Source organism: Acinonyx jubatus, chromosome E3, assembly GCF_027475565.1.
Source record: "Acinonyx jubatus isolate Ajub_Pintada_27869175 chromosome E3, VMU_Ajub_asm_v1.0, whole genome shotgun sequence".
NCBI lineage: Eukaryota > Metazoa > Chordata > Mammalia > Carnivora > Felidae > Acinonyx > Acinonyx jubatus.
The window spans coordinates 23,475,744-23,501,814 of NC_069398.1; the positions used below are offsets into that span (position 1 = coordinate 23,475,744).

Sequence of the window (26,071 nt, forward strand, 5' to 3'; positions counted from 1 at the left end):
AACACAGCACTACATGTAATAGTTACTGATGCCTTTAGTAAGACAGAGTCTTATTCTCAGAAGTTTCTTAAAAAAGCAGAGAGGAGGTCAAGAAAAACAGTGTGGTGGAAAAGAAACCATTTCAAAGGGCCTTCCTACACATATCTGAAGGTATCCATTCTCTAAGAGACGCTCAACCGTGTCTCCCTTCAAACTGCACTTTATCCACCCAGATGCCTCCCTCACGCTAAGACTTCTGCACGAGGCCCGGGTGGCTCTGCCAAGCTGTGCACGCATCAGGGGCAGCCACGGTACACACATCCTTTCTGTTATGTCAGAGTCTCTGGTATAACGTTCACACACAAAGGATGCTCAGTAAATGTTTGCTGACCAAGCAAGTATGTGGAGAACGAATTAATTAAGCCACCTTATAAAGGACATAAAATTAAACTGTTTTCTAAAGTCAAGATATTTTAGAGAGAGGGCATGTGGGACAACAATTTATAGTGCAAAGACTGCTATTCATGCTTTGATGCTAAAAATAGTTTGTAAGTTTATGGTTAAAAAAAAAAAAAAGGAGAGCCCCACACAAATATTTGCATGTACAAGAGTGCTCAGAAAACTCCACCTCACACCCACCCAGCTTCAGCTGTCTCTGCCGCTTGGCAGGCTGCTTTCAGATCATCTGCGAAAGGCGGAAGGCTGTAGTTTCCCAAGGCCAGGTCTTCCTGGCTGCCCCAGCCATGGTGCAGCTATCCTGACGGGCTACAACACTGGGAGGACAGACTGCTGATAGCGCCCATGGGAGAAGAGCAGACAGCATCCACCAGGAGGGCAGTGATATCTTGGAATAAGTTTTTGCCTGGTGTGTATGTGTTGATCAGTATCTCATTTTATATTCATATCCCCCAAGAGGGAAACCAGAGGTCACGTTAAATGGGCTTTTTTTTTCCCCATAAGCAATTAACATTGGAATACAACAAGAGAATGTGGTTGGCAACATCATCAATCAAAAAAATAGTAATCATGCCAAACTTCATTCAATTATTAAGCACTTTCTTAGGTGCCAGGCAATGTCCAACAAACAGACAGACATAAGGGTGGAGAAAATGGATACAATACTTTCTTTCAGGAGAGCCAGGATTCTAGCAGAAGAGGCACACACGAAAGAAGAATACAGGGAAAAAAAAGTGTAAATTATGCTAAGCGTTAGAAATAAAAAGGATGGGTGTAAAGGACAGAGGACTAAAGGCAAAACCTGGGGTGAATAGGGTCAGGAAGAGTCTCTCTGAGCAGATGACATTTCAGCTCAGTACCAAAGGGCGAGAAAGAGCTCACGATGCAAAGAGCAGGGGAAAGACCACTTCAGGTGGAGGGAACAGCACGTGTAAGGTAACCACAGTGGCAAAGAACCTGACGTGTCAGACGAAGGAAGGTCCGAGGGCAGGCGCCAGTGAGAGACAGAGGCTAACAGGTGCTGGAGTGAAGAAAGGGAGTTGCAAAACCAAGTGCTGTAGCTCACAGGAGACTGAATTTTAATTTGAATACGTGGAGAAGCCATTAAGAGGACTTACATCTGGGAATAATATGATCCAATGCTTATTTTTAAAGGATCACACCGGCTGGGATATAAAGAATACATTGAAAGGGTTCAAGAATGAAAATGGGAAACATGAGTTTTTTCAAGGCAGGGACAGCTGAGGATTTCAAGAGTTTTACCTTTCTACATGTGACACAAGCCTGGACCTCTCGTGGGGTCACAGAGCCATATCCTCAGACAGTTTGGGTTTAGGTGGGGACGACGACATGTACACAGCCACTCTAAGAGTACAAAATGAAAAAAGGTCAAAAGCGAATGAATTATAAATAGAGTGACCACACAAGCCAGTTTTCCAGGAAGTCCTGATTCGTGCTTATTGTTCCTAGGTAATTATTAATAGTGTCCTCTTTCACGCTCAGAAATGTCCTATATTAGGTGAGAAATTCTGGGGTCACCCTAGTTATAAACAAAGGATTGTGGGAGTTTTGAAAAAAATACATTTAATTCTGAAGGAAAAAATCATAAAAGCTTCAAGCAATAAGCATCTCTGAGGCAGTTGCTGAAAGACAAATGTGACAGTTGGAAAAGGCTGTTCCAAACAAGGTGAACAGCATAAGCACAGCGTGGAGAAAGCCGGGGCTCATGCAAATAACAGCAACCGTAGCTGCAATGTGGTGTTCATGGAGCGCAGGGGGGTAGGACAGAAACAAGAACAGCAAGCCGGGCACACTCGTTAGGACCTAACATCTCCTCCTACAGTAACGGGCTGATGTTTCACTTAGTTGGCTCTGGATGTCCCCTGAAATACCTTTAATGAGAGAGTACAACATCAATGAGTGAAACATCGCTGAACCATCTTATCGAACCACCCGATAAGATGATAAGCATAAATGTTGACTGAAAAGGGCCACCACGGTCAAGAGAGCAGGGAACCGGGAGGTGGAAAGGGCACTTGTAACTTTGAGAGCAAACCGAAGTGGTTTCCCATGCAATTCTGTCTGTCTGTCTGTCTGGGTCGGGAAGCAGGCTCCAGATGCTGTCTGGAAGATGAAAACCAAAGAGCTGAAGGTCTAGCCTGCAGGCAGGCTCAAAGGCAGGAAGGGAAAGAGAAAGATGAGCTGCGAGGTTGGAAGAGGAGGTGGAGAAGAGCAGGATCAGAATCCTGGGGAAAGGCTATTTCAAGCCCACATCCTTCCCTTAAAACAGTGCGGTCTGTCAGTGCGTCTCCTCACTCAACCTGCGGAACCCAGGGAGCAGGGGGCAGATACCCCCATGCGGTTGGCACACATGACTGACTGCACCCTTCCATGCCTCTGTCCATCCTGCCCCCTGCTCTGTTCACGTGACAAATACAGATTTAGAGTTTTCATATGCAGACGTGAGAAGCAGGTGACGATAAATTTTGCAAGCGGGATGCTTAACTCTTTATTATACCACCTTTCAATTAGAAAATAGACTTGTCTGCTTTAAAAAGCTTGACAGCGATTATCTCTATGTTGTACAGGGGAACTCTAGGACGAACTCTGCGTGTTTAACGGAAAGCGTACCAGGGCTGCTTCGTTTTCAAAAAGCACCATTCAACCTTCCAGCAATGCGTGCTGGCCTGTTACCCCGCTTTATATTACACCTGAGCGTCAGGGGCTCTTCTCATCACCTTCATTACTTCTCAGGGAAGCCAAAGGACAGTACTTCTATTTAAAATCCGAAGTTGTTATTAGGGGTCTTACTCGTACAGGGTGGCAGTTTCGTTAGCAACTACTCAGTAGATCATTCGGCACTCAGCTCCAGGGGAACAGCCTGTCTGGCCTCAGAGCACAATCAGTGCATTAAAAACAAATACTACCTACTGTTGACACACCTCGGGCAGCTGTTAAATCCTAAGTGTAGGTTCTGCTACTTAAACAAAAATTCTTCGGAGGACCTTCATTCTGTTTGGTTTCAGGAAGGAAAATATTTCCCTTTGAATTTGTTGAGCCCAAACCAGAAATTCAAGTATAACATTTTATTACACTGAAGCTTTCTTGGTAATGGAGAAAACAGTTAATGGTCTTCAGCCCCCACCAATGCATAGCCAGAATTATCAGATCTCACTCACACTTGCCCCCCAACACCACCAGTTTTTTTAATATGGAGTACTCACACAACTTACAAACCAATGTAGTGCTGAAAACAGAGAAATATGCAGAATGAAAAATGTCCCGTTACCATATGTATAAAAAGCTGCATTATTTGAGGGAGCTGGTAGATTTACAGAGAAGGGAATATAACATAATTGTTCTACCAAAGGGATATTCCAGTACACTCCTACTAAAAAACAGTCGTTTTGAAAACATAATTTTTTGTAATATAATGTCTATAGCATTTAGAAGAAATATTTCTTTTTGCCAGTTTGCGAAAAAAAAAAAACTTAACTGGCAAATAAATACACAGAACATGAAGAGATCCTAGTATTGATAAATTATTTTCACACAAGAAGTGGTTTAAAAATTTAAGATTTGTTACCAGTTTTGCAAACAACATAGTACTGTTCCTTTTCCCTTTTCTAAAAATAAGCAATAGGACAAGTCAGTTCACTTGCAAGTCTGATTCTTGGCAGCACGTGCACTGGAGTCACCTGAGGAAGCTGGTGCCACATTCTGGCCCCCACCCAAGGGACTCTGGCTCCACACAGGGGTGATGCCTGGGAATGTGTCTGCTAACAAGACCCCTGGAGCTGTCCCGACATAGGTGGTCCAAAGACCACCCTTCGAGAAACATTATTCTGTATGTTCCCTATCCACACAGCTAATTGCCTCTCAATCTAATTACAGCCAATCTCAGCCACTCAGAACCATCACCAGCAATTAGGACCTGTCCAGGTTTGTATTACATGATTTCAAGACCTATGACACGAGCACTTCCTGAGCAAATGCAGGTGCAGCGGTCACAGAATGACCCGCCACATCTGTGTCCCTGGAGGCAGACGCGAGGGCAAAGTGGCAGCTTCTGCAGAGCTGTGACCAATGACTGCAGGCTGTGTCTCAGCGGGCCACAAGGCAGGGCTCCTAAAAGACACCAGGTGGGCCCTGACAGACTTGCCCGTGTTTGTGAGCCATTCTGGTGTCCTCTCCATGTGTGTTTATGAGTACTAGGGTAAGGATGTGCACAGAACCCTACGTGGGTAAAGACCCAGAGCTCTTGCAAGACTTTCTTATATCTGCTTGACATAGAAAATTTATCAATACTTGCATCAATAGGCAATGCTCTAGGATCATTTAGAATACCAAAAATAGGTTCTTTTAAACATCATTAGGACCCAGCAGTAACTCAAGTACATTAAAACAGCTGGGTTCCCATGGTAAGGCAGGTCTAGTGGGACTGAGGGTTAAGCACAGCAAAGGTGTGCCATCAGGTCCCCACAGCCCGAGCTTCAGGGACTGTCTAAAAGCAAATATCAGTCCTACTCAAACAGAGCACAGAATTTAGTGCAGTTCTGTCTCAGACAGTATTCACTGAAATGAAATGTTCAAGGGAAAGCTAAAAAGAATGGTAATATTGTATCTATCTTCATATTTAATTAAAAAGATAGCTAACAATACTTCCAAGAGGGAGGTCATTCCTTGTTCAGCACAAGATTCCTCTGTGCAAAACTATTTTCAGAATGGCCAATAAAATAATTTGGCATATCAACACTTACAAAAGCTACCATTTCAGAAATGCTACTGACGCTTTAGCTAACAACTCTGAAGATGAAGTATAAATGACAATCCCACAGCTGGAAGCAGTCATAAAAGAATCAAGAACATCATCCACTGGCAAAGTCCAATCAAATCAACCACCTTCCTCTTCCCTCATTGTGCCCGGAGGCCCCCAAATGCCCTCAACAGAATGGTATCATAGGAAAAGGTTTATAGGAAGGCAAGTTCTATGTGAGACCTTGTATATAATATCTCAAGGTTCAAGAGATCAGATAATCATTTTCTCCTGCACAGAGAAGAGCAGAGGAAAAAGGAAGGATGATGTCCTACAAAAAACTAACAGAGAGTACAAGATGTCAGCAGACTTAAAATAAGAACCTTACGCAGTTATTCACATTTAACAAGAACCACACAAAGGTGAGCCATGGGCAGATGGCTTGGGTTTCCAGCCCAGTGAGTGCACATTTGGCTCTCTGGGCAGGATGAGGCAGTCAGCTCTGCCTAGGAGCACACACCGAGTCTTCAAATGCACCTTTGGCTTTTCCTCCTTGGAAAAAGAATTACAAATTGGGCATCAAGACATCCGACAGTTCTCAGGCAACATTTACCACAGAGAGCTGCCTGTGCCTGCCTTAGAGCCCACCCACAATTTCATTTTCAATTAGCAGCTCCTCGAAAGGCAGTAATGAAAGCAGTTGCTAAAGAGCATTCAGATGTCACTGAAAGACTGCAAACCCAAACTGTAAATAGCACATTGTGAGTCGCCTGTCACCACCATCAACTCCCACGGGAATCTCGCAACATGTGGCTATCACAGCCATCTGCTCGGCTCCCCACCACCACCACTGCAAACCACACAGCCACCCACCCACTCCCACCTCCCACTCACTACCTGTCATGTGCAGGCTTGTGTGGAGACGGGAGGGCTGTGAGCGGAGATTAGAATGCAGAACGCATGGAGGCTTGTTTCGCATTTTGCAACTAAGATCTGGCCACGTGCGGATAACATCGTATCATCGGAAGAGGGAAAAACTTAAAATTAAATGAACACAAAATGCAGTCTTAAATAAAGAAAGGAAGTCCTATCAGCCCCCAGCAACTATCAGAAGTGTGGTGTAAAGGGAAAACACACTCCCTCGGTCTCTGATCACCCATACCAGAGTAATTTATGGTCGACAGAGCTGAAAACCATTTCTCTGGCTTGATCCTTCTTCCTCCTCTAACAATATGTAGGATTTAAAAAAATTTTTTTTCTTAATGTTTGTTTATTTTTGAGAGAGATTGGGCATGAGTAGGGGAGGGGCAGAGAGAAAGGGAGAAGCAGAATCCGAAACAAGGTCCAGGCTCTGAGCTGTCAGCACAGAGTCTGGCACGAGACCCAAACTCACCGACCGAGCCACCTAGATGCCCCACGACATACAGAATTTAAATGGGCCTTAATAAAGTTCCGTGCATACACACATATAACATATTCGTACTCTGGGATTTAGAGAGTACGACTATTGTTTCTTTTTTTTTTTCCAATGGAGCCATTTCTATAGGTCTCAGGATCACTCAAGCATTTTTTCAATTGCATGCAGATCCTTTTCCAGTTCAGCCTGTCTTCTCTCTGTAGGTTTTGTTTTATGAGGTGGTAGTCAATGTGCTATGTCCTCTTTTAGTCAATTTTTACCAAATTTTTGATTAAATATTATCTATGTCACTTGGGTTAAGATTTATTCCTGGCCACATCACTCCAAACATCTGTCTCACTGAGGTCAAATGATGCTTATTATCACTCTTACCAACATCCAGGACTGGTGGAATATATCCCAGACAACAAGCTAAGGAGACAGGAGACACAAAACCAGAATTCTAGATCTTAAAAAAAAAAAAAAAAAAAACCTGTCGCTGTCTCCAAATGCCCAAGTTAAAACAACAACAAAAACATTCATGTAACTTGCTACTGTGTTAGTCCCATGTTTTCCAAATACCTCCAATACAATACACACCTAATTCTGAACAGAGACAAGCCTGGATTGTAGGTTCCTCAAGATATTAAAATCTGACATCTTATCCTTATTTTGAGTTAATCAACATTCCAAGAGCAGTTATAAGCCAGTCTTTCTCCTCCCAACCTTTTATTAGCTGTTTTTATTCCTCTTTCTGTAGTTTAAGCAAAGGGGAAAAAAATAATGTGCAACTTAAATTCATCAGCAGGAAAAACAGAGGATTTTATTTACTATCTCAGTTTGTAACCTTCATGTGACAACACAATTTTTGAAAAAAGCAAACGAAATTCCAAGAACACACTGAACATGAAAGTCCCAAGTATGAAATAAAAACGGTTTAACTGCAGCTCAATGTCTTGACACTAGCTCAATGTACCTCCAGTCATTTAACCACTATAACGAATGTATTTATGAAAGAGGACCTCACGAGGTTCACAGGTCTTTTCATTACCAAAGTATAATCCCTAATTGCATTAGTGTTTCAAATGTTCTGATTTCCAGAAATCTGTAGGCTCTTGAGTCAAGCTGGATAAATACCTGTGTGATTTCAGGCTGGATTTCTACCCAAAACTAATTAGCCGTCTTCCGAAATAGGACTTGAACTGGATCTGTTTAATCAAAGTTGCACGTTATAAATCCTCCTTTGCAAGTTAATTTCTACTAGTAACAATGTCACAAAGCAGTCGTCACACAACCTGAGTCAGTCACACTGAAATAAAGGATCAGCTTCCGATAGTGAACACTCTCATCGGGACCGAGCATGGGCAGAGACAGACCTCTCTAGCAAGATGGATGGAAGCACGGCTGATGGCTCGGTCACCTGGGCCCTTCTGTGCCACCAACACAGCCACTTGATTCCACATAAGGCCAACATGCAAAGGCAATACAAAAAGCAGATGCAACCACAACAGCTCTAACTTTAAAGACTCGGCAGCGGGATCAGTCCCTCTTCTTCCTAGACATCAGAATACATTTTTGGTATCTACAGTGTCAGCTCTAAATTCTCCACATAGTCTGATTCCACCATACTAGATTCTCAAAGAGAGGACCCAACTTCTACTCCTTACAAGCACCCATATCAACTTGTATAAAGATTTTTAAACCACACAAGCCATTCTCATCAGCAAAGTTAGAGTCTACCTACTAGGCTCCTGAAATATTCCCAAATCCCTTTACTTCCCTCTCAAATGGTATCCTCCTGTGGCGAGAAGCAATCTCAGTAGGTTGCCTCTTTGTCTCAGAAATCCCATCCTTAGCTGAATGCCTTTTTAGAAACTGAAATTCAGTTAGGAGGGAGACTCTGTGGTTTATTTTGATGATCCATTCTGGTATCTGTTTGTTGTAAGAGTTCATATGGCCTAAAAATTCCTCCTAGTTCATTTAAGCCTCTTTCCTCTGGTTCAGTTCCTACTAGAGAGAGAAAAGGCAGGCTAATGGACTAAATGGAAGTTCAGGAACACTGATTCTGAGCCAAATCTGAGAGTTCTCCTAACTCCCATTAACTTTTCCTCATTGCCTCTCTATTTTTAAAACTCCTTTGCTCTCTGTGTTTTCAACTACAAAGTAGTAAAATTTTAAATCCTCTCCTGTGGTCTAGAAGTGAGATATACCGCAAGAAAATTCAACGCACTGGGAAGAGTTACATTTTCCAAAAATGCTTCTGAGGAAGTCCTAAGTTGGCTAGAGGGTTTGGCCGTGGGTCACTTCATTGCGTCCCTTAGCAGTTTCACTGTGACTTAGTCTGGCAGGTAGAGAATCAGGCTCCTTACACAGACAACCTGGGCAGCCTCTGTTCTGGTTTCCCAGTCCCAAGACTAAGTAAAGAGGGGGACAAAAACTCTACCACACATCTTTACTAGTACTTTTTTAAAAGTACTAGTTAAAAATTAAAAGCTAAAACTGTTTAAATATAATGTCTGAATGTTCCCATCATGAGCAAATAGTTCTGTGCAGGATATATATAAGGCTCGGGGGTCAGAAAGACGTGCATTCTTTTGTAAAAGTTAATTTATTCCTCTTTTCCTTTTTAAAACCCCCTTTGGAAATTAAGGAGAATGTTCAAACCTGCCATATAAAAAGGTGCAGCCATTTTAAAAGACAGCTGCCAGCGCAGCCTCCTCTACGTGAGTATGTATTTATACTTAACAACATAATCCAACAAGTTAGTTCCACTGGGGTGGTTAAGTGCCAGTTAAAAAGCTTTCTTTTCCCAGTATGAGAAAATACCACAAGAATTGAGGTTTCATAATCAGGCAAGAGAAGGAAAAAACAGCTTGATTTTAGAACTATGCATCTCTCTTATAAAAGTATATAATTGCACTCTCCTGGTAAAAAGATTAGTTGCCTTCAACGGATTCTCAGAAAAAAAAAAAATGTTATTATTTCCTCTCCATGAAGGAGTAACATCTTCCCATAATTACAGGAAAGCTGTGCATTAAGGTGCCTGCTCAGGAAGTACCATTTCCTAATAAGATGCAAACCTAATCCACTCTCACCAAGTCAAAAATAAAGACAAAATTCTCACCTCCTACGGCCCTCTTTCCTCTGTAGTTCTTCCGATTATAACTCCCTCAGTAAGAGGCACTAAGCAACAATCCATTAATTTTGAAATTCTCCTCAAGGACATTCTCATCTCAAGGCCCCCTCCCAGTTAAGATGGTCAGATTCAGCTACTTTATCTGGTAGGAGGCAAAGGCAAGGGAAAAAGTAACTGTGATGTGTCCATGCATTTAGCACAACAGGAAAGCAACGTCCAGTACCGTTAGCACAAGCTTTTGAGCATGTGCTGTGGCCCTTAAGCACCTGTGTGTGTCATCTTTTACCAATGATCACACAACAGAGAGCACCTGTCTGGGCAACACACACGTAGCCATGCCTCTGCCTCCTACTTTTCTCTTTTAAATGTCTTCACACAATTATCAACTAGAGACTCCGAACTGAAATACACTCAGACCTCCTGCAGTCTTCCTTTATAGACCTTGAAAACATTATGTGTCTCTGTGTTGTTCATCAATTTAAAGAACCATGGAACTCAGAGAGAGGAGCTTGAGAAATCACCTAGGCCAAACCCCTCACCTTCCAGCAACACACAGCGATTTGTTCAAGGTTTCAAAATAGTACATGTGATTCTAGGAAGACTACAATTGAAAAGTATTAGAGCTTTATTTCAGTTATCAACCTCTGCTTCCCTTCCTACTAGAAACACAACACTCGATTTGGGGAGTATATTTTGGCATCAACACTGAAGATAAGAAAAACACCACTTGTTTTGAAAACTCTTACATTGACCAGAAAGGTACGATTCACTCTTTCCTTCTCCATGATTCATAAGCAGTGAGTCAAAATAATTGCTTTTCAAATATTTTGCCTAAAAGAAGGATAGCTTTGATTTCAAGTGCCATTTTGTACCAGAAGGATGACCATTAGAACCAAAAGCTACCTGAATCTGAGACATACAAGTCCTGGCCTTCTTTGATGATCACACGAGGACAAGGCAGAAAGAATTTTGAGCACAGAGAGTGGAAAAGTCAAATGAAGTCTGGGATTAGAGAGTCAAGGATGAGGAACCAGAGTTTACTGTAGACTCAGGATTAAATTGGTTTCTTGTCTGGAAGGTAGGAAGCCTTCCTCCAACCCTGTTGGGAGGGAGGGCCTGGGGGAGTGGTAGTGGTCACAATGCAGCCTCTCTCCAGTGGGAAGAATGACCTTTCTCACATACCTCATCCAGAGAAGCGTGGGGGTTGGGAGCCACATATACCACAGGAATATCACCTTTTATAGACCCTAGCCCTTCCTCCCTCACTCCACTCTTTCCACAAACAATTATTTTTAAAATAAAAAAAAGAAATCTTTATACAAATGTGGTTGCGTTCAAGCTTTCCAGCTCTTTCTCTGCCCTCTGAACTTGGTAGTTTATCATGTTTCTTCTTATGCCTTCATACACCATTTCTATAACCAAAGTCACTCCCTATGACTTAACTACTCACATAGTTCCTAGAAATACTTGTAAGACCCCCTCCAACCTGTGACCTGGAGTTCTCTTTCTCTTCATGCACAATCCTAATCTCAAACAAAGGAGGCAGAAGGGAAAATAGAGCAATACAAAGAAATCTGGGTCTAAACCCTGGCTCATATCTCATTGTGAGAGCCCTGAGATAAGTCACTTTACCTCTTTGAGATCCAGTTTCCCCATCTGGAAAGTAAACATCTTATCACCCACTACCCGGGGTCATTGTGAGAATGACAGATCATACTCCCTTGTTAATGACTGTAACATGGTATGCATCAGGTAAGTGTTAACAGTCACTATTACAACACCATTCTGGCATTTCATTTCAGGACACATATGTGCCTTCAGAAAACATTCCCTGTGTGTCAGATGTGGGGACGCTTCCCTGAGATCCTTCTGCGTCCACGCTGACTGACATCCATCACTTTAGATGTTTTCTCGGCAATATACCTCTCTCATTACCCATCAGGCTGAACTGTGACCCCAGGTCTAATTGCAGAGGCTACATCATATTGAGCCTTTTGCTCTTTCCAATCTTTTCACTAAAAATCACCACCAAAAATTCACTCTTGATGCTTTAGAAGAATGATTTCCAAACTGGCCTGGCCGTTATCAAATAGGAAATTTCTAAGACCACCAAGTTCTGTGCCTTGCCCCCTAGAGATTAGGTCCTAAGGAGGGGCCAGAAGTGTGTGTTTACTAACACTCATAATATGATTCTAATGATCTGTGAAGCTTTGGAACCACTGTTTTATAAGATCCCGGATTTCTCCCTCTGCAAAGAAACATCTGCAAACTGGAAATTACCTGTTTGCCTTCTAATTAGCAGCACCTGCTCTGTGAACCACATTCCCTTCCTCTGCTTCCTTCAAGTGATAGTCAATCCCACCCAGTGGTCCCGCCAAAAACAAACAAAACACACCCAGGACACAGGTAACTCAGCTGGCACTAAAGCCTCTGGATTTGTGCAGAAAAAATTGCTATAAACAGCTTCGTTTCTCATTATTAATCTATCTCATGTGGGGATTTCCACAGGCAGAAAGGCTCCCCAAATGCCAAGAGCTGTATTTTCTTGTGGATCACTGAAACCTAATTATTAACAGACCAGTAGGCCCTATCACCAGACTTTCATACAATCAGCAGATCACAAAGACAGTCCTGAATTATGGACTATGAGAACAGCTGAAGAACTGAAAGGCAATTTCGTTTCTTCGCCACTGCTCTCCCACATGCCACAATACTTGAGCTGCTCTGGAAAGCAGAAATCTGATGCAAGGCACTGCCTGCGTGTGGACAAACATTTTTAACACCTCAGAACCTTGAAATCCACAATGTATGTGATCACACATGCCCGTTCCATTGGTCCCAATTATGAAGATCTCTGCCCTGCCAGCCAGTCTGCCCCACACACCAGTAGCACCAGCATCAAGCTTTGTTGCAGTGAACACATCTGACGACAAGGATACCAACGCTGAAGTTTCAAAAGTAATAAAAACTCTGAGCTTGGTTTGTTTACACAACTCTGAGGGGCAACCCTCCAGCAGCCCAACGAGGACGTCTTCTCCACCTGTCAGGAAGAACCACAGAGGGGCAGGTATCTGAAGCAGGGATCTTCTAGCCACAGAACAGGACAAACCCAACTTCCTCACCTGTCTGAGTCCCTTCGGCATCTTCTTCCTCTTCCCAAGGTGCTGGCAGAGGTTGCGGTCATTCTCTCGGTCTGAGCTGTAATGATGTGGGTGGCTGAGTCTACTCTTCTTAGAATGAAAGGCCAGGCCGTTAGTAAGTGCTTCTCGTTTCTTCTTGGTCAGAGGGGTCTGGCGTTTCTCCACACGTTCCTGAGGCTTAAGTGCTACATCTTTCTATAGAAAAGAAGAGAAGGAAAGGGAAATGATGGTTACACAGGTGTCTAAGGTCACATCCAAAACACAGGCTAAATGGGGTTATAAGAAGGGAGAGGAGAAAGCAGGAAAGCAGGATATGAGAATACCTAAAACTGAGAAACATGGCTCTCAATTTTTCTGAATCCCTAATGCCACCACAAATAGATCCTTTCTATTCTGGTTGGGCAGAAAAGTCAACAAAGCACAAAGCATCTGTCCATTAAAAGTGATTTCACTGCTTAGTGGCTTTCAGTGTGATTCTCAGCTAGGTCCAGCACACAATGACATTCCCCGAGGAGGCTCAATACACTCACTTTCCAAGTAGGTACGTCAATTATGTTTCAGAAAAGAAGTACCAAGTGCATGCGTGATAAAAAAAAAAAAAAAAAGACCGACTATACCAGGCCAGGTGGACATGAGCCAGCAAGAAAGAAACTATCAATTCATATGATTAAAATGTTTCCTCAATGCATTATATATTTTTACCACAAGTTCCTGTGAGCATCCTTAATTCCCAGTTCTCTGCAAAATGTAACAACAATATCATCACCAAGATCTACAGCAACTTTTCATTTATTGTTGTGTGTGGTTGGGCGGGGCGGGTAGAAAGGGTAGGAGAAGGGTAATGGATGTCCTGGAATAGGAGGCAGCATCTGTAGAGCCTAGAGGCGAGCATTTGAGGCTATGAGATCTAGTGAGCTCTGGGCCTGCAGACAGCTCAGAATCTACTGAAATACTAAAAGACCTGGGTCCACGGCCTGACACCGCCATTATTCCTTAGGACACTTGAAGTACTCCACTGGTAGGACGAGTGAATGTCCTTTGAACCCTAAGAAATGTTGTACACATTAAGCACTGAAATTAAAAGAGAGTTAGCACTCAGTCACTTGTAAATGAGTAGACATGATCCTATTTACACAACAATGCTCCTTCATGGAGCCTCACCTCCTATACAAATAAATTGTTTCCGCGGTCCTAAACAAATGTACGTTAAAACAAACAATAACTAAAAAGGAAGTTTCCCTTTACCTTCTCCTTAAAAATACCTCTCTCTCTCTCTTCCCCTTCCCTTCTCCCACCTCCCCTACCCCTTCCCCCTCTCTCCTCCTTTACAGTCTTCAGTCCCTGGGGAGTTCTCTATCCTACTGCTTCCCAATATCCAGCACTGCCCATTTGACATACACGCTGTTCCTCAAGCTCTTTCCCCAGATCAGCCAAGGCTGATACTAATAAGTACGGAACCTGGGACCTTTACATCTGCCTCAAAGCCCTGCTGTCCACACACACACCCCTTTCCTAAAGGACTCTTACCAGGGCTGCCCATTCAGGAAGACCTTTCTTATAATGCAAAGTGCTGTTCTCAAGCCATCACACATTCAACAAGTATTCTGTGTGCACCCAGTCCATACCAAGTACAAACTTAGCATTGTCCCAGAGGCACTGGGTAAACAATCCTGTGTGGAAAAAATCCCCACCTCATGGAGCTTAAAATTTAGGGACAAATACTAATCAAATCACACAAATATTTCACTGCAAACTGAACTATCTGCTCTATAGGAAAGAAAAAAGGAGCTAAAATTGGGGGAAATGGTCTCATCCAGCAGAGTGGGTTGGTGCTGAGGAGATGACTACCATTTGACCTAGTTCTGAAAGTCTGAGCAGAGAGAACAGCTTATGCCAAGGCCCTGAGGCAGCTGGCAGCATGACCCCTTAAAAGAATCAGGGCACAGACTAAGTTACCATTCATCTCAGTAACCCCAATGCTTCACATAGAGAGTCAGGCAAATAACAGGTGGTATATATGTTCATGTTTGCTAGATAAATAAGTGAGACAACTGGTTAAACTATCCAAACCTATTAAGCCACAACAGTGAGTTAACAACACCCCAAGCTGGCACTACCACAGAGTGAAGCAAACTAGAAAAGTTCACTGAAACAGGGAACCAAGGAACCTAGCAGGCATCGCTGAAACAAGATCACAGCAAACAGCAAGAAACCCCAGAAGGGGTAAAAGGCCTTATCCCTGGAGCAAGAAGACATCAAAAATACCAATCTCATAAGGCAAATGAGTGGCTTCTGGTCTAACTTCTAGCTGCTGTCAGTGCAGATGATTTACCCTCTGCCATTGAAGAGGCAGCTCTCCGGGCCAACGAGGATGTGGTGGTCAGTGTTTAGGGGACAAGTTGGGATCGAAGTGATCACATGGGCATTGATTCCACAGTCTCAGAACCTTGTACACTATGCCTAACACATGGTAAGTGTTCAATAAATGTCTGCTGTATTTATTCCTTTCTCCAGCGTCCACTACCACAGTCAGCTATGTCAGACATCTGCTCAGCTCAAACTACGCTGTGTTTAACATCCCATGCAACCAAAACAGTCAGTTATCATGAAAAGATACTCAGGAATGACGCAATGCTAGCAGAAGCAGCCAGGTGAGTTGCATCGTGGACTGCTTCTAAGCAATGTGCTCAGTTGTACTATTTCTGCTAAGAGTAATGTAGCAACTCCCCACGGGGTTAAAAAAAAAAAAAAACACTCCTCTCTTTGTCACACAACCCACCTACTGCCCACATTATATGCATGTAGAGTATCAGATTAATAAACAAATGATACTTAATAATGTATCAACTGCACTTTTTAAAAAATTATGCCATTCTCTTTGGAGACCAAATCTCCTTTCATACGGAAGGTGCTCCAAAGTATATTGAAAATTACGTGCAATTCCATACAAATGTGAATTAATATTTATGAGAGTATGGTATAATTTTTTCCAAATCCATTTTATTTTCATGTAGCATATTAATCAAGGCATTCTCACCGCACCACAGAATAGCTACACAGAGCAAATGGACCCCATGCCGTGACATTAGCTTGTAAGAGACCTGCCGAAGTCTTAGCAGCAGCAAGTACAATCATCTTAGTTCCAATTAATATTGAGATTTTCAACTCTGGAGGGTGTTGGTGGGGGAAGAGGAGGAGAGAAAGGATCAAAGTGTGTGTAAAGGTGGTGGTTTAAGAGGTAAGAAATCAAGAGTCTTTAAAAGGTTTTTATTATATAAGCAGTTTATATTTCCAAAGATGAGAAATTACCTTTATTCTCTCAAAGATATCATTTTATTTATAAATTGCTGCATAGACACTTTGGTATAATTCTTGAATAAACCAGGCTGCTGTTTATTCTTTCCCTCTGTAAACATTTTACTGGCTACTTACCATGTATAAAGTAAAATAATCATGTAATGTCTCACTGAATGTCTTGGAGGAAAAATGACAAAAAAATGTCCACTATGAGCGACAAGAATCAAAGACAAAAAGACTGATTATAAATTACTCACCTTACAACATTCTGAAGAGCTATGCACATGATTATACGCGTGTGTATGTGTGCATATATCCATTCACCAACAAACTATGAGCAACTAATTTAAGAATTTCCTGAAAGAAACCTGGGTGGTCTACAAAGCACCACTACAATGTGGGAATGAAACTGTGTGGTTTATAGAATAAATCTTTACCCTCAACGAATGATGACTTTCAAAGGCCAATCGGCTCTCTTGTCTACCAGATGCAGGCTAGCAATTCCCAGAGAAAATTAGTGTCCATCCAAATGACCTGCAGTGCTTTTGGAAAACAAGGTGACTGTGCCCCATACTTGGCAGAGGAAGCATTTAGCAGACAAACACTGGGAGGGAGAGTAGGGAGGTCGGAAGAATAAGGAAGATGTCTGGAAGAAAATGTTTTAAGGCATTCATTTGACAATCAGGGAAGTAAGCAAGAAAGCCAGGCAGCCAACAACAGAAGGCTGGCTAGGAAGTAAAAAGATTTAGACATATTTGCTGGCAATCGAGGGGGTAAGCACACAAGCCACGCATAACAGATGGGAATAGGTTTCATAAGTAGTTGAAATTATGTGATTTTTAGGTCATTGGCGATGGAGGGGAGGGTCACAGTGGCACACACGCGGAGAGGCTCAGGAGACCGACTATTTCCTTCAACACCCAGGCTTCCACAAAACAGGTGATCTTGCTCTTGACTTTCCCTGCTCTCAAATTATAATCTCTCACCAAAGCCTTCTTCTGCCACTCCTGAATTTCAAAATGAGATGGTTCAGTGTTGTGCAGACTAGGGGAGAGCGACAAACTGCAGATGAAGCACTGTCTCAGCGGCGGGGCTGCATTTGCTGATTACAGATGAAGCCAGAGACAATAGAAAATGAGGGCACAATTTGCCTGCCTTGCATGAAATGGGTTTTAGAAAGAGAGTCTCCATCTGATTTTTCCAACCAAACTAATCTGAGAGCAGCCTATCACTTACAAAGCATCTGTGGCATGTGTGTCTGCACAAGCCCATGTGTATGTAATGTGGGAAAGAGGGGTACAGCGGAAACAGCCTCTTCTGTAAGCTATCTGATCTCAGGGACTTGCAAAGAAATAACAAAGAAGCCAGGGGAAGGAAGTAAGAAAAAGCGCCTCGGCCTGTCACCATCAAAGAGCGTTCCCGGCTGTGTTCTGTCATTTTGGTTTGTCGAGTCCTTTGTTGGCTTTCTGTATTGCATTTGCACTTATTTTCGAATGGTTTTACGAACACTGATTCCATCTCTTCCCTTAAGTGCAAATGAAGTGAGAGTGTTTATAGCGATTGTAAGAAGTGAAAAACTAGAAAGAAACAAAACATACAGCTCTTTCAAAACTTAACTCTGTCCGGACATGGTGACACTAGCCCCTACGCTAGCCTTCTGAACACACCTTCAGGAACTGAACTTTTTAGTAAAGAGACTGTGTGTGTAGGAATTTACAAACAAAATAACCAATACAGCATTCAAAAACAATTCCAAATTCATGGGGCACCTGGGTGGCTCAGTGGGCTAAGCGTCCAATCTTGGCTCAGGTCATGATTCCAGGTTCGTGGGTTCAGGCCCCCACATCGGGATGTGTGCTGACAGAGCCTGCTTCAGATTCTGTGTCTCCCTCTCTCTCTGCCCCTCCCCTGCTCATACTCTGAGAGAGAGTACTCCTCTCTCTCTCCAAAATAAATAAACATTTAAAAACTTTTTTTTGAAATAATAATTCCTAATTAAAAAAGAAGAAACCTACTCTGTACCAGACACTTTGCCACCCATTAGAAATACATAAGAAAGGATCCCTGAACTTAGGCTGTTTAGTGGGGGTGCAGGAGACAAATCAACAAGCTATCACAGGAAAGCAGGTTAGGAGAGGAATAACTAAGGGACCCAACGCTTCTGCCTTTCACACTGCCTTATAGTAACTGTAATCCTGCACTGGCATGAAAACAGAAAAACAGACCGATGGAACACAACAGAGTACGGGAATAGACCCATATATAACTGGACAACTGGTTTTCAGCAAAAACACAAAAACAATTCTGTGGAGAAATGCTGATGGGACAAGTAGTGTGTGTGTGTGTGTGTGTGTGTGTGTGTGTGTGTGTGTGTGTGTACCCGTGTCTATATATGCAAAAAATTTATTTTGATTCGGGGCATCCTGGCTGGCTTGGTTGGTGGAACACGTGACTCTTAACCTCAGGATTCTGAGTTCAAGCCCCACACTGGGTGTGGAGCTTACTTAAAATAATAAATAACAACAACAACAACAACAACAACAACAACAACAATTCTGATTCACATCTCAGTCTAATTAGAAAAATTAAGTAAAAATGTGTCATAAACCTAAATGTAAAATCTAGAACTATACAACTTTTTTTTTCTTTTAAATGTTTATTTATTTTAGAAAGAGAGAAAGACAGAGTGTGAGTGGGGCAGGAGCAGAGAAACAGGGAGACACAGAATCCGAAGTGGGCTCCAGACTCTGAGCTGTCAGCACAAAGCCCAACACGCGGCTGGAACTCATGGACTGTGAGATCGTGACCTGAGCTGAAGTTGGACACTCAACCGACTGAGCCACCCAGGTGCCACAAGAACTACACAACTTCTAAAAGAAAACAGAGGGGAAAACTTGTGTGACTTAGGTTAAGGAAAGATTTCTTAGACATGATGCCAAAAGCACAATCCATAAAAGAATAAAGTGATAAATTACACCTCATCAAAAATTAAAACTTCTGCTCTTCAAAAGACACTGTTAAGAAAATGAAGAGACAAATCACAGAATGGAAAACTATCTGCCAAGTATATTTATCTGAGAAAAGTTTTGTATCCAAAATATATTTTTAAAGTTCTCAAAACTACATAAAAAGCGTGGCACCTGGGTGGCTCAGTCAGTTAAGTGTCCAACTCTTGATTTTGGTTCAGGACATGATCTCACGGTCTTGAGATCAGGCCCCATGTTGGGCTCTGCAGGGAGCCTACTTGGGATTCTCTCTCTCCCTCTCTCTCTCTGGCATTCCCCCACCCATTCTCTCTCTCTCTCTCTCTCTCTCTCTCTCTCACACACACACACACACACACACACACACACACACACACACACAAAACAAATAAGCAAACATTTTTTTTTAAACCTACATTAAAAGAAAACCAACCCAGTTTTTTAAATGGGTTTTTGTTTAAAGATTTGAGCAGTTAACTAAAGAAGACATATGGGTGGCAAGTAAAAGATGTGAAAATATGCTTAACATCCAACAGTCATCAGAGAAATGCGAACTAAAACCACAATGAGATGCCACTAGCTACATATCAAAATGGCTAAAACAAAAAACAGTCATCACACCAAGTGCTGGCAAGGATGTGGAGGAACATTCAAACACTAACGGGAAGAGTGAAAAATGGTACTGCCACTTTGGAAAAACAGTTTGGATGCTTCTTTAAAAGTTCAAAGTATACCTACCATATGATCTAACCATTCTATGCCTAGGTATTTTCCCAAAAACATCAAAGCACGTGTCCACAAAAATATCTGCACCTAAGTGTTCCTATCAGCTTTTTACAGCCTAAAATTGGAAACAACTCAAATGTACATCAACAGGTGAATACACTGTGACATAAGCATTCAGTGGAATATTACCCAGCAACAAAAAAGTAGCCTCCTGATACATGACAACTTGAATAAATCTCAAAATAATTATGCTCCGTAAAAGAAATGAGTAACGAAAGAATACATTTTGTTCGATTCCATTTATATAAAATTTTAAAAAATGTGGCTCCCTGGGAGGGAGGGGCAGGAAGAGGTTATAGAGGAACATGAGGAAACATTTGGATGGCTAAACCTACTCATGGTCTTGATTACGGCGATACTTTCACGATTATACACAGTATGTCTTATGTAATATCAATAGATACATGTACATGCTTAATATTCACATGAAAACTTATCAAATTTTATACTTTTAATCCATGCAGTTTACTGGTATGTGAATTATATCTCAATAAAGCTGTTGAAAAAGAAATGGCAACCCTTGCCACCACACAGCTGGCGTATCACCACCACCAATAACTGGATTGCATTCAACCTCCATCCAAAGGTCATCTTTCAGATTCCTGAAACAAAGGGATGACCACACTGGAAGGTCTGGCCTTCGCCCATAATGCGGCCATGAAGTTTCCAGTGGAGAAGACTCAGCTGTGGACATTAATGCCTCGTGCCATCTTCACATCATTTTCAGTGACAAGGTGGAGTCCACATTGTGCCTCCTTTCTTCACTTCTATCAGTCAATTAACTCTCAGTCATTCACAGGCTAACCTTTGGTAAAGTCTTCCTAGCTTTCTTTCAAGTACTCTGGTTAGCTGTTTGGCCACAACCTGTCTCGTGAACACTTCAATCAAAAAGCAAAGAAAGAAAACATAAATACATTTTTAATGTTCCTACACAATGTTCCTCAAAAAAATTTGAGGCAGCTTATCAAAATATATTTAATACATGATGGCACATAGGACATAAGGGAATCCAAATGGAGAGAGGAAAACGAGTTTAAAAAAAAAAAAAAAGACCAAGTATAGAAAAATTCAGTATATAAAAACACCTATCAAAGGTACAGTGCCATGGTCAGAAGTGACAAGTAAAAAGGAAAAAATAAAAATAAATAAAAATAAACAACCCAGCCTCTTGAGAAGCTTTCCTAAATTCAGTTACAGGATGAGATCACAACCACCAGCTTAAGTAAGATTTTTGCACACTCTGTGAATTGAAAACGTCCCAGCAGCCTCTCATTCCCATAGATAATTGAGAGTTGGCTGCTGTTAGACCTTAACACTCTCAAAGTGGTTGAGTCCCTGGCAACTAGATGCTATTGCTTAAAACAGTTTAGGCTCTTAGCCCTGAAGGATTCCTAAAATTGGATTACAGTCCCTCCAGATAATCTGAGAAATACAGCATGACGAAAAGGAAACCTTTAAAAAAAATTTTTTTTAACTCCTCCGTAACAGCAACATTCTGAAAGCTGAGCACAGCATGACTGAGGCAGAAAATCTCATCAGAGAAGGCTTAAGGGCGATAACGTACACAAAGAGTGAGTCCAAAAAGGGGAAGGGAACCACACAACAGAGGAGAGTATAATGGAAGCCAGAAGAGGAAGTAGGCACGCAATCCTCAGGCCTTTCCATGGGCAGGAGCCTGGTTTGCTACCTCAAGAGAGGCAGGCAGAACAACAACAAGCAAATTGCTGTTGGTTTTTTATCCACTCTGGTCACACGCACATTTGAGAGGATGTATAATTTTAATGCTGTATATAATTCTTTTAAATAGGCATTATGCATTTTTTTGACTAGGCATTCCATGCAAAAAATGGGGAAGGGGTTAATTAATGTTCTTGTTGCATGTGGCAAAATAATTAAATTAGTAATTGGGGCCTCCCTGAAATACAAACTAAGGTTTGGCTCCACAGGGACGGTGGCTATGACTCCTTCATCATCCCTGAATTCCCTGCAGAGAACACAGTACAAAGCACACAATAGTTGGGTTTCGAACAAATGAATTAGAGAAATGAGGACACCATGAATGTTTCTCTCATTCCACAGGATATCCCACCAGCCTATGAATCCTACTACTCCTCTTGCCAGGTAAAAACTTCCCAACGTATTATTTAATGATACCCCCTCAGCACGTCGTGATGAGACCATCACCGTACCCCTATAATAAAAAGGGGTTGAGCAGATGCCTCAAGAGATCACGCAGATGACCTTATAAGTCCGAGAGAAGACAAAAACAACAAAGCGGACCGACTGGGAAAATGTCACGTCCTACATTCCTTTTTGTGGCTTCATATCAAGGCCAAACGACCATTTACCGGGTCTTATTACCTCCTACTTTTAGAAAAGTCAAGTGGTTGATACTATTATCCAGATATTCCATACGAGGACGTTGACTGCCAGTGAAAACTTCTTCATATCCAGATACTGACCCAAAATGGTAATAATGTTCCCAACTTCTCCTCCCCAGGAGGAGTTCCCCTCACACACTACTCCATCTTTATTCTAAATGACCAATATCTCTAGAAATACTCAGCAATTAGCTTTCTGATTCTGTTGTAGTTATTGTCAGCTGTATGCGTACGGTGGTTACTTCCCAGTCCTGGAAGGAGGAGTCCTGGAATCAACAGGTATTCCAGCTTTGGTGTGGGAACATGACCTTCTCTGGGCTTGCATTACCATTATATAGAGAAAAGCAGAGGAGAGGATTACAGGCTAGAAATCCAACTTACAACACAGATGGGTATCTGGCCCTATGTGGACCTTTCATTTACTTACAGACAGACACAATGCATCCATTCATTTCACTTTTCTAGCAAGAGTGAAATGAAATTAACCTCAGAAGAAATAGAAAGCAAAATAAAGATTGGGATTCTAAGCCATGGAAGGGTCCTGCCTATTCCTCTCTGCCATATACCAATTCTGATCCTCACTCTTCCCCTACATCTTCCCCAGAAGAGAAAAAACAAATTCCTGGTGGGATACCAGAATCTTAGGGGACACAAGGGGAGACCACTAATATCTAGCTCTGGTTTTATAAGTCAAATCTAAAAGAACAAAATAAAGCAAAAAGTCACATCTGCATTACTAGACAGCAGAGTTCACCTCGGTATTTGCTTTAGTTTAGGGCTGGCCGTGCTGTCATAGAAGCAGGGGGGTAGCTGGAAGCGGGGAGTGGGGAGCGGGGAAGCACTTAGAGAGGCCCATTTAGGAAAAAAAATCACACCCACATGCGTGCGCACACAAAGAAGGCATATTCTGTCCACTCAGCAGACAGGAAACAATTTTATGAAAGGTAATTTAATGTTTAGGACTATTCAGTGACAGGAAAAGCCACTTCTGGCAAAATTCATGTTATGCAGTTCTGAATACAAATACAGTTTCGTACAGCATATCGGGAAGGGTACGTAGATGAGAGACAGTCCCTTTATGGCTCAAGTTTGGTTCAGATAGGTTTCTGGAGACCAATGAAATCATTATTACTTGAGTAATAATCTGTTCCTTTCTCCCAACTTCCCAGAAACTGTAGTCAACTTCCCATTGGAGATGAGCAGGCATTCCTTCATTTACAGAGAAGTGATCCAGAGAAGCAACATGTATATGTGCACATAGCCTTTCCCACACTCCAGCAGTAACTGTTACACCCTTTTTCAAACTAATTTTAATTGGCTTCTCAAGGGGCAGGAACCAATCTACTCCAAAATCTATAAATTTAGGGTCCTCCATGGGAAAATCTCTTAGGTTCCACCAACCTCTCTAATGTTATCATCCTGGCAGGCTATTTGAGCACATATAAAATGTTCAACAAATGTAGCTTAGAGTTCACTGATGCAGTTGAGGTTTTTCTCCCACAAAGTATTTTCATTTTCTAAAGGAGGAAGCTGAGGGCTGGTAAAGCCCACTCTCACTCCCTAACACCAGGTCATTATAACCTTATTTGCATCAGGGTTACGACCTTTTTGTTTGAAGAAAATTTTATATTACAGTTTAGTGTTATCTCATTATACAGTCCTTCTCCTCACCTCCACTTCCCCTCCAAATCATAATTGGAGAAAGGCTATGCCTCTTATGTCAAATATGTGAACTCTTTCAGAAGTATTCAAATCAGCAATAAAAAAAATCTAGACAGAAATAAAAGCTTTGGCGCTTTCTCTAAAACTGACAATCTTTACCGTTTTATTTCAGGGGTGAAAAGTGACAGAGAATGACACCTTTCTGACCTTAAAAAAAATACGAAGCTACACAAACATTCCAGACCCTGAATCCCACATGTTCTGCCTGTGTGGGTAAATAAATATTAGTGGATAATGATAACCGCTATAAATACCCACAGGTGCAAAATGTGGGAGTCCTGCTTAGCGCATACTGCAAATGCTCTGTCACTAAATAAGACACTTATATGGGTTTCATGAAAAATTTTCCAAGTCTTGCAGCTTGTTCACACAGTTCCAGTCTATGACTCTGCACACACTCCCTCTCTCATCACCCCTGGTCTTCTATTTCCAGTTTTATCCAGAAAGGTTTTCTTTGCTTTAGCATCCCATGGGTAAAAATAAAAAAGAACTATCCTGCAGGTATGCACAGAACCTAGGAAAAGGCTTGAGATGGACCCACTGACCTGAGACACAGACTAAATAAACTCCAGCTATTTCTGCAATGAGAAGAAAGAAGACCCTACAATTACAGTTGAAGGAAGAAAAGACACTGTCCTTTCCATGGGCTATGACACTGACCTGAGAGACGAAGGGTTAGTGTCCATCCGCATAAGGGAATCAGATGCTAATTCTGAGGCAATTCTGTCATGCAAAGATGGTCAGACTTTTATCCAGCTTCTTGAACAAGCCACATGCTTGTCACTATAAGAAAGCTTCCTATAGATAGATATAGTGATGTTTAGGTACTTATTGGGTCTATCAGATTTGATAATGGAATCAATCTCTTCCTTTAGAAGCTGTGGGTTAATGGCAAAGTTTATTAAACTGCAGGCAGTCATTCAGAAAAGATCAATAGAGACATGATTACAGAGTAACCAGAGGATTAAACATGAGATTTATCACAAAATTAAACTGAATTAAATGTTCTCTGATAGCACTTGAAATGCTGTCGATACCTTTAACTCATAATCTAGGCTTTCTGTGTTTCCCTAATAGGCAATAGGGATGTCTGATTTGAGGAGATGACTGCTATATAAAAAGATAAGCCATGGAGATTTGCTGAAAGCACTGAGAGTCTCTTCTGAAAATGTTCCCCCATTTTTACGAAGCAGCATTTAATTTATCTCTAAGAGCTGACCACAGTGAACTCAGCAGAGTTTTGAGTTACTAAGTGCATACCTCACTCGGTCCATCCCTAACACGTGCCTGTACATGCTCACAGGCATATAAGATCATATAAGATCAGTCTGCAGATGACACACTTTAAACAATTTCCTTCTCTTCTCTCACTGCGGTGACACACTGTGGTGTGACACTGGCCCTTGGGCCCATGAGGAAAAGGAGCTGGAAAACATCATCTGATTGTAGGAAAATCAACCTTTCCTCATCCCGGGAGGATTTCTTGATGCCACCACAAGCTCAGCAAATTACATTCATAAAGGTGAAATCCCCATCACAGCCTATGAAAGGGGAGCACAGCTAAACAAACTAGCAACGGCAGATACACTGGGAATCGGTGCAGGAGTCAATATACATGATGGCTGTTAAAACTGACATCAATACCACAGTGAGAGAGAACAGCTCCGCAGGACCTGAAATGATAAAGGCCAGGCCTGCTGTGTGAGCTCAGGAGGGTGTGCGCATGAGCAGATGGGCTGGTAGGGAAATCAGTCTTGGGGCCAAAAACCGAGCCTGTGGTTTTAAGCTATACCTTAGATGGCAGCGTCTTTGAGGGAGACTTCCTCTTTTCCCTTGTCCGGTTGCTATAATATTGTGAGTGTATTTCATCCCACAGATGGCATCGCCCTGCCCTGATAAGCAAGCAGCAGGCTCTGGTGATTTCAGCAGTAATCCAATATGGCAGCTCTTTTGTTAAAGGGGGTAGAGCTGGGATGGAGACAAGATGCTGAGGCTGATTTTCTCATCCCCTTGTCAGCAAACGAGTTTACACCAGAGC

General features: G+C 42.1%; 1 protein-coding gene across 5 annotated transcripts in view; it reads right to left on the minus strand.

Moving 5' to 3' along the window:
- Positions 1–26,071, minus strand: part of AUTS2 (activator of transcription and developmental regulator AUTS2) — a 1,109,507-nt gene that overhangs the window by 822,366 nt on the left and 261,070 nt on the right. For all 5 annotated transcript variants that reach the window (XM_027042413.2, XM_027042410.2, XM_053213848.1 and 2 more), the window contains exon 2: positions 12,846–13,058. In XM_027042413.2, the coding sequence (XP_026898214.1) occupies positions 12,846–13,058 (213 nt within the window). The remainder of the gene's footprint in view (positions 1–12,845; positions 13,059–26,071) is intronic.